Source organism: Lissotriton helveticus, chromosome 4_2 (genome assembly GCF_964261635.1).
Source record: "Lissotriton helveticus chromosome 4_2, aLisHel1.1, whole genome shotgun sequence".
Taxonomy (NCBI): domain Eukaryota; kingdom Metazoa; phylum Chordata; class Amphibia; order Caudata; family Salamandridae; genus Lissotriton; species Lissotriton helveticus.
In genome coordinates, this window is record NC_136064.1 from 90560908 (window position 1) to 90583868 (window position 22961).

The window sequence follows — 22961 nt, forward strand, 5'->3', positions numbered from 1 at the left end:
TTATTCCAGTACACGGCATCTCTCTCATGGTCACGTGTCTCCAGACCACAGGTTCATTGAGTGTCTGTTCCAGTACACGGCATCTCTCTCATGGTCACGTGTCTCCAGACCACAGGTTCATTAAGTGTTTATTCCAGTACACGGCATCTCTCTCATGGTCACGTGTCTCCAGACCCCAGGTTCATTGAGTGTTTATTCCAGTACACGGCATCTCTCTCATGGTCACGTGTCTCCAGACCCCAGGTTCATTGAGTGTCTGTTCCAGTACACGGCATCTCTCTCATGGTCACGGGTCTCCAGACCCCAGGTTCATTGAGTGTCTGTTCCAGTACATGGCATCTCTCTCATGGTCACGTGTCTACAGACCCAGGTTCATTGAGTGTCTGTTCCAGTACACGGCATCTCTTTCATGATCACGTGTCTCCAGACCCCAGGTTCATTGGGTGTTTGTTCCAGTACACGGCATCTCTCTCATGGTCACGTGTCTCCAGACCCCAGGTTCATTGGGTGTTTATTCCAGTACACGGCATCTCTCTCATGGTCACGTGTCTCCAGACCCCTGGTTCATTGAGTGTCTGTTCCAGTACACGGCATCTCTCTCATGGTCACGTGTCTCCAGACCACAGGTTCATTGAGTGTCTGTTCCAGTACACGGCATCTCTCTCATGGTCACGTGTCTCCAGACCCCAGGTTCATTGGGTGTTTATTCCAGTACACGGCATCTCTCTCATGGTCACGTGTCTCCAGACCCCTGGTTCATTGAGTGTCTGTTCCAGTACACGGTATCTTTCTCATGGTCACGTGTCTCCAGACCCCTGGTTCATTGAGTGTCTGTTCCAGTACACGGCATCTCTCTCATGGTCACGTGTCTCCAGACCCCTGGTTCATTGAGTGTCTGTTCCAGTACACGGCATCTCTCTCATGGTCACGTGTCTCCAGACCCCAGGTTCATTGAGTGTTTATTCCAGTACACGGCATCTCTCTCATGGTCACGTGTCTCCAGACCACAGGTTCATTGAGTGTTTATTCCAGTACACGGCATCTCTCTCATGGTCACGTGTCTCCAGACCACAGGTTCATTGAGTGTTTATTCCAGTACACGGCATCTCTCTCATGGTCACGTGTCTCCAGACCACAGGTTCATTGAGTGTCTGTTCCAGTACACGGCATCTCTCTCATGGTCACGTGTCTCCAGACCACAGGTTCATTAAGTGTTTATTCCAGTACACGGCATCTCTCTCATGGTCACGTGTCTCCAGACCCCAGGTTCATTGAGTGTTTATTCCAGTACACGGCATCTCTCTCATGGTCACGTGTCTCCAGACCACAGGTTCATTGAGTGTCTGTTCCAGTACACGGCATCTCTCTCATGGTCACGTGTCTTCAGACCCCAGGTTCATTGGGTGTTTATTCCAGTACACGGCATCTCTCTCATGGTCACATGTCTCCAGACCACAGGTTCATTGAGTGTCTGTTCCAGTACACGGCATCTCTCTCATGGTCACGTGTCTCCAGACCACAGGTTCATTGAGTGTCTGTTCCAGTACACGGCATCTCTCTCATGGTCACGTGTCTCCAGACCCCTGGTTCATTGAGTGTTTATTCCAGTACACGGCATCTCTCTCATGGTCACGTGTCTCTAGACCCCAGGTTCATTGAGTGTCTGTTCCAGTACACGGCATCTCTCTCATGGTCACGTGTCTCCAGACCCCTGGTTCATTAGGTGTTTGTTCCAGTACACGGCATCTCTCTCATGGTCACGTGTCTCCAGACCCCAGGTTCATTGAGTGTCTGTTCCAGTACACGGCATCTCTCTCATGGTCACGTGTCTCTAGACCCCAGGTTCATTGAGTGTCTGTTCCAGTACACGGCATCTCTCTCATGGTCACGTGTCTCCAGACCACAGGTTCATTGAGTGTCTGTTCCAGTACACGGCATCTCTCTCATGGTCACGTGTCTCCAGACCCCAGGTTCATTAGGTGTTTGTTCCAGTACACGGCATCTCTCTCATGGTCACGTGTCTCCAGACCCCAGGTTCATTGAGTGTCTGTTCCAGTACACGGCATCTCTCTCATGGTCACGTGTCTCCAGACCACAGGTTCATTGAGTGTCTGTTCCAGTACACGGCATCTCTTTCATGATCACGTGTCTTCAGACCCCAGGTGCAATGAGTGTCTGTTCCAGTACACGGCATCTCTCTCATGGTCACGTGTCTCTAGACCCCAGGTGCATTGAGTGTCTGTTCCGGTACACGGTATCTCTTTCATGGTCACGTGTCTCCAGACCCCAGGTTCATTGAGTGTCTGTTCCAGTACACGGCATCTCTCTCATGGTCACGTGTCTCCAGACCCCAGGTTCATTGAGTGTCTGTTCCAGTACACGGCATCTCTTTCATGATCACGTGTCTTCAGACCCCAGGTGCAATGAGTGTCTGTTCCAGTACACGGCATCTCTCTCATGGTCACGTGTCTCTAGACCCCAGGTGCATTGAGTGTCTGTTCCGGTACACGGTATCTCTTTCATGGTCACGTGTCTCCAGACCCCAGGTGCATTGAGTGTCTGTTCCAGTACACGGCATCTCTTTCATGGTCACGTGTCTCTAGACCCCAGGTGCAATGAGTGTCTGTTCCATTACACGGCATCTCTTTCATGGTCACGTGTCTCCAGACCCCAGGTTCATTGAGTGTCTGTTCCAGTACACGGCATCGTGTCTTCAGACCCCAGGTGCAATGAGTGTCTGTTCCAGTACACGGCATCTCTTTCATGGTCACGTGTCTCCAGACCCCAGGTTCATTGAGTGTCTGTTCCAGTACACGGCATCTCTTTCATGGTCACGTGTATTCAGACCCCAGGTTCATTGAGTGTCTGTTCCAGTACACGGCATCTCTTTCATGGTCACGTGTCTTCAGACCCCAGGTGCAATGAGTGTCTGTTCCAGTACACGGCATCTCTTTCATGATCACGTGTCTCCAGACCCCAGGTTCATTGAGTGTTTATTCCAGTACACGGCATCTCTTTCATGGTCACGTGTCTCCAGACCACAGGTTCATTGAGTGTTTGTTCCAGTACACGGCATCTCTATCATGGTCATGTGTCTCCAGACCCCAGGTTCATTGAGTGTCTGTTTCAGTACACGGCATCTCTTTCATGGTCACGTGTCTTCAGACCCCAGGTTCATTGAGTGTCTGTTCCAGTACACGGCATCTCTTTCATGGTCACATCTCTCCAGACCCCAGGTTCATTGAGTGTCTATTCCAGTACACGGCATCTCTTTCATGGTCACGTGTCTCCAGACCACAGGTTCATTGAGTGTCTGTTCCAGTACACGGCATCTCTCTCATGGTCACGTGTCTCCAGACCCCAGGTTCATTGAGTGTCTGTTCCAGTACACGGCATCTCTTTCATGGTCACAGGTCTCCAGACCCCAGGTTCATTGAGTGTCTGTTCCAGTACACGGCATCTCTCTCATGGTCATGTGTCTCTAGCAGCACGCCTGTAGATCCAACCAATCATGTGTAGTTCTTGACTGCCTGTATGTCCAGGACCCCTGTGGCTCTTTTGTGCTATTACTCCTTGGTAATGTAGCTTCAGGCTTCGTGGAGGCATGCTGGAGTTTCCAAACACATGCATTCCTATTTTTATGAGCAGGGCCGGACTGGCCGTAGCGAGCATCGGGTGTTTTCCCGGGAGGCTGGAGGGTGGGTCCTATTTTGCGCTGGTGGTGGTCGGTTTTGTTACTAGGGGACTGTTTTGCAGCGGTACTGCAATATCCGCCCCTAGGAACAAAAGCAACAATGCTTCACACTTTCCCCCTCCTCCCCCCAAGTGGCGGGGGGGCTGGTCCGTCAAAATTGTCAGGGCTGCTTCGGGTCCCTGTTCATGAGAGTCTTGTCTACTTTGCGTCAGTCCTCATTGCATCCACACTAATGTTGTCCTTCTTGCATTTCACAGTCTTGTGGTGTTGACTTTGAGGTGAAGGCCTTCTGTGCAGATAACGTGGAGGAGAAGATTCACAAGAGGTAATATGCAGCGGAGTTGTCTTAGTCCAAGTCCAGGCCTAGCTACCCTTAGGGGCTTCACTTAGCGTCGGCCACTGTCGGTTCCTCACTGAAACATACGCTCATTGAGCAGAGTGCTCATCAGTGTTGTGACTGATAAACTCCAAACTCAAACCTGGATTTCCCTACGCTCCCCTGTCATTCCCTACATGGGCTGTAGTGGAAATATTTAGACAAAGCAAGAAGTGCTTTTGGGGAGGCTTGTTTCCGGTCCAGGGAAGACATGGCTTGGCATTTCAGGCTGGACTGTTCCCATGAGGCACAGGTTCAGACTGATTTGCATATGGCCATGTCTGAACTAGGGTGGCCGAGTGAGCTAAAGAATGGTGATGGATTAAACCCAGATCAGTTGACTGGGGGTGAGTGCTTGTAATGTTCAACATTCCGTCCACCATTCCCTTTGGTTTTGCTTTGTTCACCCTAAGTTGGCAGGGTATGCCCAGACATGGGTCCCTTGCTCACTTTGCCACTGGATTCAAGCTAGCCTGGCTGATGACGGCTGATTAGCCAGAAACCGGTCCCAGGATGCTTGTTTCCGGTCCAGGGAAGACATGGCTTGGCAGTTCGGGATGGACTGTTCCCATGAGGCACAGGGTCAGACTGATTTGCATATGTCCATGTCTGAACTGGGGTGGCGGAGTGAGCTAAAGAATGATGAGGGATGAAACCCAGACCAGTTGACTGGGGGTGAGTGCTTGCAATGTTCAACACTCCGTCCATCATCCCCTTTGGTTTTGCTTTGGATAGAGACCACAGCATGAAGGTCTGGGAGTGCACATCTGAAAGATCAGGAGTGGTGAGGAGGTAGGTAAAGTGTGAGATAAGGCTCTGGTGCACATGTCATTTGAGGCTTGAGGTACTGTAGGATGTGTGTGGTGAAAACACAAGGGCTCAGTAACTCATCAACCTTATTCTTCAGAAGCTTAGCATGAGTAATATTTTTGTTTTTTGCAGGAACTCAGTACGACTAGTGATCCGAAAAGTTCAGTTTGCACCAGTCAACCTGGGCGTTGCCCCCAAATCAGACACCACTCGCCAGTTCATGATGTCCGACAAGCCACTGCACCTGGAGGCTTCGCTGGATAAAGAGGTAGGTTGCTGCCACGCCCTCGTCTGGCTTGTCCAGGATCCCTGATCTTTACCAAGGCAGGATCAGTATGTGAACCTCTCTACACTCTGCTTCTGCATCCATTTTAATCTATATAGCTTTTTCCTTGCTTCTAAATCTGTTATTCTGTTTGTGTGGTTCATAGATTTACTACCACGGGGAGCCCATCAATGTCAACGTGAAGATCAATAACACCACTGGAAAAATCGTAAAGAAGATCAAAATTCTAGGTGAGTGAGTCAACCGCGTGTCATCTTGTGATTAGAGAAGCATTTATCCATGTACACAAGTGCCTTGTTTTCTGTCATAGCAGGATTCCCTCCCAAGCCCTGAGATTCTGGCTAGAGCCCATGAGTGTCAACTGAGGGCTTGGAGTTACCCGCTGCATCCTTTGGCCCTTTGGGTAGAACCTCTGGATTATCTACGGAACTACAGAGTTCTCAGTGGAGTTGTCACCCAGTTTAGAACCCCAATGGATCCGCTCACGAGTTCCCTTGGGTCGCCTTATCTCGGGTGGGTTTCCCTTCTGTTCCTCAACCTCAAGGCTGGTTCTATAAAGGGGGTTTTCCCTCTCAGATCTCAAAGTTCTCCTTGGGGATCTTCTTTGAACATCAGAGTTCGCTGATCATAAGGGGGCCGATTCACAGAACTAATCTGAGACAAATTCCTAAACTTACTACTTTTGGTATTCACAGAAGACATTTAGTAGTAATAAAGTTAGGATTTTGTCTTAAATTAGGATTATGTCTTAAATTAGGATTTTGTTTTAAGTTAGGATTTTGCTATCATTCCAAATCCAAATAACTGACTAGCCTATCCACCACTTAAAATGTACTTGCATGTTTCACTATATAGTAATTCAACACTAATCCTCTATGGGTCCCGGAGTAGCGTGCTACTCGCCGAAAAAGCGATTTGACGCCTCGTCAGGGGTAGTAAGTGCTATATAAATGCAATTACAATACAGTCCACTAAAGCATTCTATGACTCCACCCGGGTTTACAAGCAGAAACCTTTCACTAGCTGCAAAGTCCACGTCCTTGCAGTTGCTCAGGTAGACAGAGGTCTGTTTTTTATGTCCATGCTGCGGTCACCACTAAAGCTTGGACCGCCCTTCCTCTAGAGTTCTGTTGTTTACAAAACCACCCACCTTTAGGGAAATCATTAAAAAACACACCTGTTTTCTGTCTCCTAATAGTTATGTGCATCCTTTTGTCAGCTTCTAGTGCAGGGTTATCCTATTCCTGAACAGCATTCTGTGCTAAAAAATCTCCCATTCATTCAGTCATTCATTCACTCTCAAACATGACACAAATAAGAGATGTGATCTATGGCTTAAGGCCAGATGTAATAATAATAATAATACAGCCATTTGTAGAGCGCGAACAGCTACCTCCAAAAGAGGTGTCCCGGCACTATAGCAACAGGTGGCACGCAAGAGTCACGCAACAACCGAGGATCCCAGGAAATTCATCCAGGTTAAAAAGCCATATTTTTGCTGCTTTCCTAAATTGTGTTTCAGAGGCAATCTGGCGCAAGGCGTTCGGCAGGGAGTTCCATAGCATGGACGCACCGAGCATGAAAGATCTGCCACCCATCCGAGCTTTCTTAACTCGTGGGGTGCAAAGCAGGTTCTGAGAATTAGACCTCAGTGACCGAGTCTGCTCGTAAGCGCCTAGCCTCTGTTTCAAATAGCTAGGGTACATTCCATGGATTGGCTAAATAGCTAGGCTTAAGGCCTTACATTTGATTCTATTGGCTACTAGCAACCAATGTAGTTCCTTGATACTAGGCATTTCAGTGCTCGCAAATGCTCCAGTTCAGCGTATGCGGCTATTAAAATATTTGTTTTCTATGTACTAATCCTATTTTAGGAGTCATACAAGTTTTTCTGGTTCCTGTGATGGGACTTTGAATGGATCCCCAATCGGAATCCGGAAGTGGCATGTTGTAGGCATCCCTTCCAAATAACTAACTATAATCTTATGTATCAATGTTTTCAGACATTGAAATTTTACTGATACCTCAAAAGGGGTAGTAATGCATTCGCAAAAGGTTTAATGATTTAACTAAAAAGTTGGTTGAAGAGTAGGCAGTAGTCCACAGTACCATTGCACCTTTTAACAAACAAAAAAAAGAGAATTTTCTGTTTAAACGCAGTTCTTTAAGGAAAATGTGCCACAGCTAAAAATATAGTTTGTTTTTATTAAAAAGCAGACACAGACATGGTGGACTGATTAGTACAGCAGGCCGTGATCCCTGTGAAGGCACTCCAATCATTGTGAGTTGTGATTTGTGACCTACGCCATTAATATTCATGATATAGCTAAGATTCCAACTGACTACGACTCAGAATTAAAAAAATTGACCTTATTATACATAGCTTTGCTCCCAAAATTCTTTACTGGTTGCAGAAATACTGGTCACAAGTTGTGACCAGTATTTCGCGGTCAGTTAATAGAACTTCTGGCCCTTTTATCCATGAGTCTAATCCTGGCTTTGACCCTTGATTCAGATTACTAATATGTGTAAATGTGTAAGTTGTAGGGTGCTCTGTGTAGTTCATTTCCAGTTACATTTTCCCTCTGCCCCCTCCCAATCTGGTTGCTGTGAACAGTCTTCAAAGACTCCCCCCCACACACACACACAAACACACACACACAAACACACACACACATACACACACACATGTACACCCACACACACACACACAAACACACACACAAATACACACACATATACACCAACACACACATACAACCACACACACACAAACACAAACACACACAAACACACACACACACACACATACACACACACATGTACACACACACACACACAAACACACACACAAACACAAATACACACACATATACACCAACACACACATACAACCACACACACATACACAAACACACAAACACAAACACACGCGTACACAAACACACACACACTGTACAAAATGTATCACATTGTACTTGTGATCCTCCTGCTACTATACAAATGTACTTTGTAAACTGCTGCACTACACTGTTGAACTAGGTCAGTGCTATATTTATGACTTGAAATAATAAGGCAGTACAGAAATTACCTCTGAATTTTGATCAAAGTGGGTCTGGTATCACTTTACACAAAATCTCTCATTCCTGGCAATCCTGGTAAAGATGCTATCTGGAAGGGACATGATGCCCACAGATGGGAAAGTGTGAAGAAGTGAGCACTTCTGCCAAACACTTGAGATTCCAGTCTGTCAAAACTTTCATAACCATGGAATGTGTATCATAAGTGCCTAGAATCACTGAGATGTAATTCAATATGCACTTCAGTGTCCTCAAAGAATATGTAAGTCACAAAGAAACACAAATTTTGCATCAAGACTCACCTCTCTCTTTTCTTTCCAATCAGTGGAGCAGATCACAGATGTCGTCCTCTACTCCCTGGATAAGTACGTCAAGACGGTGTGCGCTGAGGAGATGAAGTAAGTTGGACTAACAGACTGGCACCACTAGGTACCAGGTGGAGTTTGAGGGGAGTCCATCAGAGGAGCAAGAGAAAATCCAGGGGGAAAGACAGTGAGAAAGATGGATGGACTATCCAGTATTGTGAAAAAAGTACAGAGTAAAGACTGCTGCAGAGGCGAGGGAGTCAAGGAGACATGAACAAATCTCCTGATACACTTCAAGCTTTCCGAGGTCAGCATGGAGCCAGGCATATTTAGAGCCCTGCCTTACAACATATGTTGAATGAGCCTTCAGAGCATTCATCTCAGACTAAAGAGACTTCCAACCAAGTCCAAAATCTTGATAAACCTCCTCGCGATGAAAATAAGTTAGATTTTGGAGGGTTGACACAAATTCTCTCCTCAGGCCTGAGTTTTGCATCCTATGTGCACAGCAGCTGGAGTTTATCCGTGCCTCACTTCCATCTGCACTGTGGAGCCCAAGCTGACACAACTTTACAAAACAAGCTAGACGGCCCAACATGCCAAACAAATGCCTCCATCTTGCATCACCAGTAATCTCTCTGGGATATTCCCTGCTGCTGTAGACAATCAGGAGACGGCTGCCATTCAAGAAATGTTTTAATGGACTCCTGACATCCTAGAAGGGTTCCCATTTAGCCTCTGATGCTATAACAGTAGCTCAAGGACAAAGCACACATAGGCCAATACTTAAGCATTATGATCCTTTCTTCTATTAAATAAGCAGCTTGTCATGCTGTTTGCTGTGTCCTTCCAGGATGTTCAGGGCTCCAGTGTTCAGAAGTAAAATAAGGATTAGGAGTAAATAAGGGTAGAGTCTATGAATGTTGTTTACACTGGGTGCTGTCAGATGAGTGCTGTGCTCTCGCTCTTTCTAGTGACACTGTGGCTGCCAACTCCACCCTGTCGAAGACCTATTCAGTCACACCAGCGCTGGCAAACAACCGGGAGAAGCGGGGTCTGGCTCTGGACGGGAAACTCAAGCATGAAGATACTAACCTGGCCTCCTCCACCGTGTGAGTACACTACTCACCGCAATGATGTGTGCCATATGTTAGTAACACGTTCACCCTACTGCTGCACATCCCACATCTCCACTACTGTAGAAGTAAGGCCTTCCGTGCCATGTTCCACACCTCCAGCGCTGTCAGTAAAGCCTCACTGCAAGTTATATACATCCCACACCCTCTTCAGGTACATAAATTCCTTCTCTGCATTACTGTACATTCCATACTTCTGCCACTGTGCAATGAGAACCTCAGTGCAGCAGTATACCCCCCACCTTCACCACTGCATACCTGGATCCTTCACTGCAGTGCTGTACATTCCATACTTCTACCACTGTGCAATGAGAGCCTCAGTGCAGCAGTATACCCCCCACCTTCACCACTGCATACCTGAATCCTTCACTGCAGTACTGTACATTCCATACTTCTACCACTGTGCAATGAGAGCCTCAGTGCAGCAGTATACCCCCCACCTTCACCACTGCATACCTGGATCCTTCACTGCAGTACTGTACATTCCATACTTCTGCCACTGTGCAATGAGAACCTCAGTGCAGCAGTATACCCCCCACCTTCATCACTGCATACCTGGATCCTTCACTGCAGTACTGTACATTCCATACTTCTACCACTGTGCAATGAGAGCCTCAGTGCAGCAGTATACCCCCACCTTCACCACTGCATACCTGAATCCTTCACTGCAGTACTGTACATTCCATACTTCTACCACTGTGCAATGAGAGCCTCAGTGCAGCAGTATACCCCCCACCTTCACCACTGCATACCTGAATCCTTCACTGCAGTACAGTACATTCCATACTTCTACCACTGTGCAATGAGAGCCTCAGTGCAGCAGTATACCCCCCACCTTCACCACTGCATACCTGAATCCTTCACTGCAGTACTGTACATTCCATACTTCTACCACTGTGCAATGAGAGCCTCAGTGCAGCAGTATACCCCCACCTTCACCACTGCATACCTGGATCCTTCACTGCAGTACTGTACATTCCATACTTCTGCCACTGTGCAATGAGAACCTCAGTGCAGCAGTATACCCCCACCTTCACCACTGCATACCTGAATCCTTCACTGCAGTACTGTACATTCCATACTTCTACCACTGTGCAATGAGAGCCTCAGTGCAGCAGTATACCCCCCACCTTCACCACTGCATACCTGAATCCTTCACTGCAGTACTGTACATTCCATACTTCTACCACTGTGCAATGAGAACCTCAGTGCAGCAGTATACCCCCACCTTCACCACTGCATACCTGAATCCTTCACTGCAGTACTGTACATTCCATACTTCTACCACTGTGCAATGAGAGCCTCAGTGCAGCAGTATACCCCCACCTTCACCACTGCATACCTGGACCCTTCACTGCAGTACTGTACATTCCATACTTCTACCACTGTGCAATGAGAGAATCAGTGCAGCAGTATACCCCCCACCTTCACCACTGCATACCTGAATCCTTCACTGCAGTACTGTACATTCAATACTTCTACCACTGTGCAATGAGAGCCTCAGTGCAGCAGTATACCCCCACCTTCACCACTGCATACCTGGATCCTTCACTGCAGTGCTGTACATTCCATACTTCTACCACTGTGCAATGAGAGCCTCAGTGCAGCAGTATACCCCCACCTTCACCACTGCATACCTGAATCCTTCACTGCAGTACTGTACATTCCATACTTCTACCACTGTGCAATGAGAGCCTCAGTGCAGCAGTATACCCCCACCTTCACCACTGCATACCTGGACCCTTCACTGCAGTACTGTACATTCCATACTTCTACCACTGTGCAATGAGAGCCTCAGTGCAGCAGTATACCCCCACCTTCACCACTGCATACCTGGATCCTTCACTGCAGTACTGTACATTCCATACTTCTACCACTGTGCAATGAGAGCCTCGGTGCAGCAGTATACCCCCCACCTTCACCACTGCATACCTGAATCCTTCACTGCAGTACTGTACATTCCATACTTCTACCACTGTGCAATGAGAGCCTCAGTGCAGCAGTATACCCCCACCTTCACCACTGCATACCTGGATCCTTCACTGCAGTACTGTACATTCCATACTTCTGCCACTGTGCAATGAGAACCTCAGTGCAGCAGTATACCCCCCACCTTCACCACTGCATACCTGAATCCTTCACTGCAGTACTGTACATTCCATACTTCTACCACTGTGCAATGAGAGCCTCAGTGCAGCAGTATACCCCCACCTTCACCACTGCATACCTGGATCCTTCACTGCAGTGCTGTACATTCCATACTTCTACCACTGTGCAATGAGAGCCTCAGTGCAGCAGTATACCCCCCACCTTCATCACTGCATACCTGAATCCTTCACTGCAGTACTGTACATTCCATACTTCTACCACTGTGCAATGAGAGCCTCAGTGCAGCAGTATACCCCCCACCTTCATCACTGCATACCTGAATCCTTCACTGCAGTACTGTACATTCCATACGTCTACCACTGTGCAATGAGAGCCTCAGTGCAGCAGTATACCCCCCACCTTCACCACTGCATACCTGAATCCTTCACTGCAGTACAGTACATTCCATACTTCTACCACTGTGCAATGAGAGCCTCAGTGCAGCAGTATACCCCCACCTTCACCACTGCATACCTGGATCCTTCACTGCAGTGCTGTACATTCCATACTTCTACCACTGTGCAATGAGAGCCTCAGTGCAGCAGTATACCCCCCACCTTCACCACTGCATACCTGAATCCTTCACTGCAGTACTGTACATTCCATACTTCTACCACTGTGCAATGAGAGCCTCAGTGCAGCAGTATACCCCCCACCTTCATCACTGCATACCTGGATCCTTCACTGCAGTACTGTACATTCCATACTTCTACCACTGTGCAATGAGAGCCTCGGTGCAGCAGTATACCCCCCACCTTCACCACTGCATACCTGAATCCTTCACTGCAGTACTGTACATTCCATACTTCTACCACTGTGCAATGAGAGCCTCAGTGCAGCAGTATACCCCCACCTTCACCACTGCATACCTGGATCCTTCACTGCAGTACTGTACATTCCATACTTCTGCCACTGTGCAATGAGAACCTCAGTGCAGCAGTATACCCCCCACCTTCACCACTGCATACCTGAATCCTTCACTGCAGTACTGTACATTCCATACTTCTACCACTGTGCAATGAGAGCCTCAGTGCAGCAGTATACCCCCACCTTCACCACTGCATACCTGGATCCTTCACTGCAGTGCTGTACATTCCATACTTCTACCACTGTGCAATGAGAGCCTCAGTGCAGCAGTATACCCCCCACCTTCATCACTGCATACCTGAATCCTTCACTGCAGTACTGTACATTCCATACTTCTACCACTGTGCAATGAGAGCCTCAGTGCAGCAGTATACCCCCCACCTTCATCACTGCATACCTGAATCCTTCACTGCAGTACTGTACATTCCATACTTCTACCACTGTGCAATGAGAGCCTCAGTGCAGCAGTATACCCCCCACCTTCACCACTGCATACCTGAATCCTTCACTGCAGTACAGTACATTCCATACTTCTACCACTGTGCAATGAGAGAATCAGTGCAGCAGTATACCCCCCACCTTCACCACTGCATACCTGAATCCTTCACTGCAGTACTGTACATTCCATACTTCTACCACTGTGCAATGAGAGCCTCAGTGCAGCAGTATACCCCCACCTTCACCACTGCATACCTGGACCCTTCACTGCAGTACTGTACATTCCATACGTCTGCCACTGTGCAATGAGAACCTCAGTGCAGCAGTATACCCCCCACCTTCACCGCTGCATACCTGAATCCTTCACTGCAGTACTGTACATTCCATACTTCTACCACTGTGCAATGAGAGCCTCAGTGCAGCAGTATACCCCCACCTTCACCACTGCATAGCTGGATCCTTCACTGCAGTGCTGTACATTCCATACTTCTACCACTGTGCAATGAGAGCCTCAGTGCAGCAGTATACCCCCCACCTTCACCACTGCATACCTGAATCCTTCACTGCAGTACTGTACATTCCATACTTCTACCACTGTGCAATGAGAGCCTCAGTGCAGCAGTATACCCCCCACCTTCACCACTGCATACCTGAATCCTTCACTGCAGTACTGTACATTCCATACTTCTACCACTGTGCAATGAGAGCCTCAGTGCAGCAGTATACCCCCCACCTTCATCACTGCATACCTGAATCCTTCACTGCAGTACAGTACATTCCATACTTCTACCACTGTGCAATGAGAGCCTCAGTGCAGCAGTATACCCCCACCTTCACCACTGCATACCTGAATCCTTCACTGCAGTACTGTACATTCCATACTTCTACCACTGTGCAATGAGAGCCTCAGTGCAGCAGTATACCCCCACCTTCACCACTGCATACCTGGATCCTTCACTGCAGTACTGTACATTCCATACTTCTACCACTGTGCAATGAGAGCCTCAGTGCAGCAGTATACCCCCCACCTTCACCACTGCATACCTGAATCCTTCACTGCAGTACTGTACATTCCATACTTCTACCACTGTGCAATGAGAGCCTCAGTGCAGCAGTATACCCCCCACCTTCACCACTGCATACCTGAATCCTTCACTGCAGTACAGTACATTCCATACTTCTACCACTGTGCAATGAGAGCCTCAGTGCAGCAGTATACCCCCCACCTTCACCACTGCATACCTGGATCCTTCACTGCAGTGCTGTACATTCCATATGTCTAACGGGAAACAACCTTTACAACGAACCATTACATCGCACTACACTTACAATGCAGGCATTACATCGCAACATCCTTTACAACGCATGGCACTACAACGCAAGCATTACAACGCATACCATTATAACGCATGCCACTACATCGCATGTCACTACAACGCAGGCATTACAACGCATACCATTACAACGCATACCATTGGAGTTAGAATAGTAATTTTTAACCCCTACACACACTTACCCTACTGTTGCACCCCCTGGAGTTAGAATAGTAATTTTTACCCCTTCACTATCCAACACTTACCCTACTTTTGCACCCCTGGATTTAGAATAGTAATTTTTACCCCTATACTATTCAATACTTACCTTAAATGCAATGTAATGGTATGCGTTGTAAAGGTAGTAAGCGATGTAATGAAATGCGTTGTAAAGGTAGTTTTTTTAAATGCGATGTAGTGTCATGCGATGTAATGGAATGCGTTGTAGTTGATGTTGCAATGTAAAAACTGCTTTGTAAGTGCATGCATTGTAAATGTATGCGTTGTAACGTCATACATTCCTAGAACACATGTGTAAGCTATTGGACAAGAGCCTGCATGTGGTGAGAAATCCCCTCCCTGCAGTAGGAGAGGACAACTGCTACAACTGAGAGCAGAACAGGACCGACAATTAAAGGGTTGTGGCTGTCAGTCTCCTGGACATGGTCGCCTAATGAGTGGATCCAGTGATCGAGCTAGGGTGAGGGCGAGTGTGTAGATCATACGCTTGTGCGAGTCCTGAAATCTTTGTAGCCTCCTCCTCAAAGCGGCAGCATTGTCTCTCAAAACATGCTGGAGATGGGCAAATCCTACAAGCTCTCACACGAGAAGGTAGAAAATGAGACCTTTTAAAAAGTGTCTAGCAATTAAGAGCCCTCGTGATGAGTGGACAGGACTACACACACAAGGACCACATGCCCACAAAGGAGGAAGGAAAAGGTAAGGTGGGTTCTGTCGGGAGTTAGATAATTACTTTAACACCCTTTATAAATAAAAAGAAAAAAGATAAACACACATAGATTGATGTAATCAATATCAATTGTATTCATAAATTAATTCATTTTTCTGGTATACAATTAGGGTTAAATCTTGGTGAGGCTGTCACAAAAAACAATTTTGTTTTTAATAATGGTGGCGCAAACAATAAACTAATCAGTGATAAGGTGATCTAGAAGTGACAAAGTGCTTTCGGTGAATAACATATATACAGTGCTGTACAAAATGTATATAAAATGTTAATTCAATATACATCAATCCCTATTTCCTTGAATCGTGAATCCATACACTGTTCTACTATTTTATGAAGTGTTGAGAATGGGGAAAGATTGTGTAGGCACATCAACGTTTCGACCCAAGAAAGTGCGTGATTCAATTGAAGTCACGTCGAGTCTTCTTCAGGAAAAGGTAGGACACCAGGGGTTGGATTCTAGTCAAGAATGAAAAACTGCATCATTGCAGAACCATCAGGGGTCGGTTGAGTCAGTTTCTGAATGCAGGAATGTAGATGAGTCACATCCACAGCCCTGCAAATCAAGGGGCTTTAGGGCTCTGGCCAGCCGGTGAATTCCTTCTTTAATGGTTACTACTACTGGCTGTCCTACCTCAATGAAATAGGGATTGATGTCTACTGAATGAACATTTTATATACATTTTGTACAGCTCTGTATATATGTTATTCACCCAAAGCACTTTGTCACTTCTAGATCACCTTATCACTGATTAGTTTATTGCTTGTGCCACCTTTTTTTAAAACAAAATATTTTTTTTATGACAGCCTGACTAATATATAACCCTAATCATATAACGGAAAAATGAATTAATTTATTAATACAATTGATGACATCAATCTAGGTGTGTTTACCTTTTTTCTTTTTATTTATAAATGCTGTTTAAGTAATTATCTAAGTCCCGACAGAACCTACCTTACCTTTGATTTCAGACACCCAGGTTCTGAGGGTCACTGGGTAACCCCATTATACTTAATGTCCACAAAGGAGGAAGGACACACTCCCAAAAGACATCTTCTAGTGATGAAACTCACTGAAAAATGTCCATGGCTTGGAGTGAGTCCTGATGACCCTGAGACCTCCCTCCAGACAGCTCAGGGGTCTGCAGCTGGATGCTTGTTGCTGTTTTTACATCAGATGATTGGCTCTGGGTGCCTATTTGCCTGTCTTATGTGCTTAATTTGGTTCCATCTTTCCTGCAGCATACGGCCTGGCATGGACAAGGAGGTGCTGGGCATCCTGGTGTCCTACAGAGTGAAGGTGCACCTGATGGTGTCCAGAGGAGGGTAAGTGTCCTAGTGTCCGCCACTGCTGTCACCAGGCTCCAAGTGCTAGTCATACTGCCAGCACTGCATACTTTATTTCATTTGTTACTAATTAACAGAGCAGTGTGCCTTCAAATGAGCCTCACTCATTGCCACCTCAGAATCCTCCCACTCTGAAACAGTCTCGCCCATTGTGAAATGAACTCCTTAGTTTCTCTCATTGTCACAAAACCTCCTTAGTTTCACTGACTGTTGGAGCCCATCATTTGTGTCACTCATTGTGATAGCCCCTCTGGCACACATGGGCTTAAAACATGGGCTACTTCTTAGTTAAATGCTAATCCACAGTGTAACATTACCCAACAGGTCAATTCATTTTTGCAATTGCTGATGTTCTTAAAGGATGCACTCCTTAATTCAAGGATTACAGACAAATCAGCCAGGTCCCTTGGGTGTTAGCTCAGCAAGGATGCAGGCAGGGTTGAGACTGCCCTCCTGGAGGAGGCAAGCTCCCAACTTTAATTATAAGGTCAAGAAGGTGCTCTCTGGAGATTTGTGTCTGCCTCCTGTGCCTCGTGTCTCTGTGCCTCTCCCTTCAACCGCATCCTCTCTATCAGTGTATAGAAGCCCACCACAGACTGTGTGCTTGATAGACAACCTATTCCTTTGCAGTTCTTGTAGTCTTCTGTGCTGATATGGTCTCCTTTGTGATACTTCCCTTCCCTTCTTGGGGTTTGGAAAACTTGTTGCTCTTTTCAGGTCCTTTTCCTGATGCTGAGTTGCTCATGTTTCAGTTGTATTGAGATCAGGTCAGAGAGGGGGCGTTGCTTCTTCTACTTCTAAGACTTGGCTCTAGCACGTATTGATTGTCCACTTGGAGCTGCGTATCGATTACAGATAATCTAGCACGTGCAGATTATTCACTGCAAGCTGCTTATTGATTACAGAGGCTCTAGCACATGTTGGTTGTCCACTTGGAGCTGCGTATTGATTACAGAGGATGTAGCACGTATTGATTGTCCACGTGGAGCTGTGTATTGATTACAGAGGCTCTAGCTCATATCGATTGTCCACCTGGTGCTGCGTATTGATTACAGAGAATGTAGCACGTATTGATTGTTCGCTTGGAGCTGCGTATTGATTACATAGGTTCTAGCATGTGCTGATTATTGACTTGGAGCTGTGTCTTGATTAGAGAGGATCTCCATCAGCAAGTAGCCTCTGGGCATGAGGTCGCTTTCCTCCGTAGTCACTAATCATATATTTTTGTGGGTTATTCCCACACTGAGATATACAGAATGAATATCTCTGCATGACACCAAGGCCACCATTGGGTTTGTGTTTGGCTTCATAGATCATCCAAGACGGGTTTCAATCCCAGAGACATGAGGATCCTCTAATCTTCGTGAGTGCCACTGGATCCCAAAACACTTTGTACGCTTCTGAGGAGGATTTTTACTGGTTGGACCTCGATAAAAAGTAGGGGACTGAGTAGTGACCATTAGTGGTGACCATCAGTCTGAGAGAGTAGTACGACTGTGGTTATATTACTGTGGTCCAAATTCCTTAAGGATGTGGATCTCACATGTGTTCGGACAGTCAATGGTTTAAGTGGTCAAGGTGAGCTGTGTTTTGATTCTTGGAAATGTATGTGCCCACGTCATAGACTGTTATCTGATGTCCAGGTAGTTGTATGCATAAGTCTTCTCTAGCTTTTGGTTTCCAACTGACCAGGAGGAGCATCCTTGCTTTCTGCCAGAGTTTTGGTTGCTGTTCAGTTGGTTTGGATTGCAATCACAGAAAATAATTTCACACTGCATCTGAAGGTCTATGTTGGTGTCATAACTGAGATTAGTAAACCTATTGAGCCCCTAATCTTACTGCATGCATGCAGAAAACAGGTGGAGAGGATTACGACAGCCAGAATGCTGCCTTTTCTCACCATCTTGGGCTCTTAGCAGGGGTTGTTCGCTTTGGGGGTGCTGTATAGGCTGTGTAGTTTCCAGAGTGAGGTTGTTACCTGAGCCAAGATACTTCATTATCAATAGGATTGATGCACATTATACCTTTCTTGATTGTCACATATTTCTTGATAATGTGTCTTCGGAAGGACACATATGGTCTGTCGCTATGTTGACTGCCAGCCAGACTCAGCATCTCTGTGGCTATCATTCCATCATTTTGGGACGATGCCCATCAGCTATTTTGTTAACAGCTCTTATAGGAAGCAGGCTCATTGACCTGGAACCCCTTCTCAAAATGAAGCTATGATGCTTCCATCTCCAAACTCACATTCTGTTTGGGTAGGGTGGTGGCAATAAAAACGGCTTTGGGCAATGTGGTCCACCATTCAACACAATATGTGGGGAGCAACAGAGGAAATAAATGTGATCTGTGGACATTTCCTACTTTTAAGTATGTTTTAGATATTGATTTACTTTAACTCTTGTTGGGTGCAGTGTTTTTTTATGGTTTGGGGACCTATTAACTTGATGTGGTCTAGCTGCCTTATACAGTTGTTGAGGAACTTTGCATTTTCTGTAGTATCTGTTTTACCCTGTATCCCATGAGATCTGGGCCAGTTGACCACCCCACTTACTAGTGTCTGTGTTGTCCTTCTGCGCCATGTGGGCCGAGGGCCTACCAACTCCACAGGAGGGTGACTAGGTGCAGACATTGATACTTTCTGCAGCAGGAGCACATGAATTATGCCAAACAAGGACACATTCTATGCACCTGATGACGCAACAATAGGTCACTTTGTTGATTTGTTGATGTTTGTGTGAAGCTCTAAGGGGCTGTCCCTTTACTTGGCACAGCCTGGCAGCACACAGCAGTTTGTGTTAGTTACTCAACTGCAGCATTCTGGGGAGAGTAAGCAGGGACTCTTCCACATTAATCAAGAGTGTCAGGATTTGAACCTTGAGTAGCTATAATTACTAGCTCATTCCTCTTCATTGCCAAAGTCCCTACACAATGAGGGCTAGCTATGTTTGAGGAACAGGCAATCACCCTGAGCCAGGGGTCTCCATCGTTTTCTGTAATAAGAGCTACTTATGTGCAATGACAGCCATCATGAGCTACTAATATTATTTGTGTTGTAATAGTGACCACATTGGATAAGATTGGATTAGCGGCCATCATAAGAATGTTTATTGCCAGCAGTGATCTCCTCAGTGCATCAGGCATGGTTGCCAGCAGTAATATAAACAACGTGGAATGCCTCTACTCGGATAATACATAACAGCCATAACTGCAATGCCCGGATATCATGTTAATAATATTATTAATAATTCTTCAAACCATATGATTTATTACTCCGATATCAGCTTTAAACATATTTTAGAAATTCAACCATTTATTTCTAAGCATCAGGTTATGAGCTCTGAAAATACACAACTTTTTGTCTCAAATACACACTTTTAAATTTTGGTATATATATATTAATTCAAACAAGCAAAAGCTTTTAATTTAGCAGGCTGGGCTGCACACAGGAGAGCTACTTTCAAGTAGGTGAAGAGCTACCGGCAGCTCATGAACTACTAGTTCGAGAAGCCTGCCCTAGGCAAATACATTTTTTAAAATACGTGTGCTAATGACATACATCCTTAAACTGAGTCCTACTTCTCTGTCGATAGATTCAGTTTTGTCAAATCGCAGGTGTTGATGGGAACTGTAGTTTTCGCTTCAGCATTTTATGGGGAACAGACAGAGCAAGTTCCTTTATCTGGCTGGTGACTAGGGAAGAGTGCACAGAGGGGAGGTGCTCTCTCTGTGAGGGAGGGGACTAAGGGATGTTTGCTTTATGAATAGTCTCAGCTACGCTGCCTCAGCGCCTCTGCACTGAGTCGGCTGCTTCTCAGAGCTTTACCAGACGAGAGGCGTCAGCGAGCTGAGAAATCTCCCATTCTCGGCCTGTGTCCCCTTGAGTGTCAGACCTGATAATTTTACTTCTCTTCATTGGTCTCTGGTTACCTTTTTATTTAATTGAGGATGTCTCTAATGATATGTTGTCTCTTTCCTTGCAGCATCCTTGGGGACCTCACTTCCAGGTAAAGGATATATTCACTGATAACCAACAAAATCATATGAACCGGCTCAGTGATGACACCAGCAACTTACATCACACACACACACACACACACAACACATCCACAGACACTCCCACCCACCCACACATTCTCTCCCTCTCTCTTTCTCTCTCTCCCTCTCTCTCTCTCTCTCTCTTTCTCTCTCTCTCTCTCTCCCTCTCTCTCTCATGCTCTCTCCCTCTCTCATTCTCTCTCTCTCATTCTCTCTCTCTCTCTCTCTCTCCATCTCTGGCTGTTGTGCACTCCCTCTGGACACATGAGCTGAGTTATTTCTCTTTCTCTTTGAAGGGTAGATCCAGGCACTCATTTTGTACACACTGCAGCTGATGACATTAATATGACATTAATAACACACACATGAACTGAGGACATGCACACGATAAACTTTGTATCTAAGGGCATGTATGTATATATATATATATATAAAGCGGCTGCTGAATGTACTCACAGAGTTCTGATGTCACATCATACTCACAGAAGATGCACACATGCACACTATACACACACTGTATCTAAGGGAAAGGACAGGTCACAGAGTGGCTGAATGTACTCACACTCTACACACACAGTACTGGTGGCACACCATACTCACGGAAGAGGAGGACATGCACAGATCCTGAGGGCCCTCGCTCTGTACAGAAGGAAGCTGAGAATATGACTTGTTACAACACGAGTCATTATATCCCATGGCATTACAACGCGGTTGTTTCAGCGACCGCGATGTTACCATGCAATGCCATTACTACACAAGTCTTTACATCGACTTGCAGTAGATGGCACGCTGACATTAGAAATGTATCATTTACTATTCCATCTCCAGCGTACGTAACAGTAGGGAAGGTGTTGGAATAGTAAACTACACTATTCCTAATGTTAGCGCGCCATCTATTGCAAGTCAATGTAATGAGTTGCGTAGTAATGTCTTTGCGTGGTAACAGCGCAGTCGTTGTAACGACCGAGTTGTAATGACATTGCAGTGTGATGACTGCGATGTAGAGGTCGTCTCCCGGAAGCTGAGGGCACCTACACAGTAAACATACAATGGTTGAGGGTACTTATATCATACCCTCTAGCTTATGGCACGTACACACAGCATAGACACTCACGCTGTACTCACAGTAGGCGGTGGCTCACATACCCTGCATGTAGGGAAGTTGAGGGCATTTCCAGTGTATACACTGGTTTTGGGCATGTACACAAGTAGCTGAAGCACATACACTGCTGAGGGCACTCACCCAATACACACTAGTTTACGACAAGCACTCCACGAACAGTAGCTGAGAGCATTTTAACTACACATAGACTATCTTACAATGCATGCAGAATAGTCGAAGCATGTGCACCATAAACACAGAGTACCTGAACTCATTCACGCAGCATACACACTCTCACAATAAACACTCCATGCACACAGTAGCTGCAATTTCACAATACTAATTCACCACTAATCCTTTATGGGTTCCTGAGTAGCGTGCTACTTATCAAAAAAGCGATTCAACGCCTCATCAGGGGTAGTAAGAGCTATATAAATGTAGTTACAATACAACACAATACGTAGGACTCAATCACTATGCACACTATAGCTGAGGCACATGCACCGTAAACAGAGAACTTGGGGCACTCAGACCCTACACACTGGACATACTCCACGCAGAGAGTAGCTGCAAACACTTACATTGCACATACAGTATCTCATTGCACATACTGTATAAACCCACAGCTGCTAATCGCACTCACTCTGTACAACCAGTAGCAGCAGTGACACACTCTCCAGAGGGAGCATCTTCATGGCAGATGTACTGATGGGGAGTCTGAATTGTGTGCAGTGTTTTGTGTGATTTCTGTGTCTCTATGGGATACATTGTAAAGTTAATCCTAGTCTGAATCCTCTGGCCTGGTCCACACGAACTGTCCTCCCTCTCTTTCAGTGATGTCGCGGTGGAGTTGCCCCTCACTCTGATGCATCCCAAGCCTTCGGATGGTGAGTGCGGGTCTGATACACACCTGGTTGAAGGGTGGGGCATGTGGCAGAAGAGGAAACTGAGCTACCAGGGATTGGCTTGTACTGTAGTACCTTTGTGGTTTTCTCATTGCCAACTCTCCAGTACTTTTATATCTTACCCACAAGAGTATACATGGAACCCG

At 46.2% G+C, this 22961-nt stretch overlaps 1 protein-coding gene across 1 annotated transcript in view; it reads left to right on the forward strand.

The window, feature by feature from the left end:
- ARR3 (arrestin 3) overlaps window positions 1-22961 on the forward strand; it is a 131270-nt gene that overhangs the window by 74168 nt on the left and 34141 nt on the right. The window contains exons 8-15 of the mRNA XM_078640004.1: window positions 3952-4019; window positions 5013-5148; window positions 5312-5396; window positions 8572-8644; window positions 9526-9663; window positions 16663-16746; window positions 20754-20777; window positions 22745-22801. Of these exons, the coding sequence (XP_078496130.1) occupies window positions 3952-4019; window positions 5013-5148; window positions 5312-5396; window positions 8572-8644; window positions 9526-9663; window positions 16663-16746; window positions 20754-20777; window positions 22745-22801 (665 nt within the window). The remainder of the gene's footprint in view (window positions 1-3951; window positions 4020-5012; window positions 5149-5311; window positions 5397-8571; window positions 8645-9525; window positions 9664-16662; window positions 16747-20753; window positions 20778-22744; window positions 22802-22961) is intronic.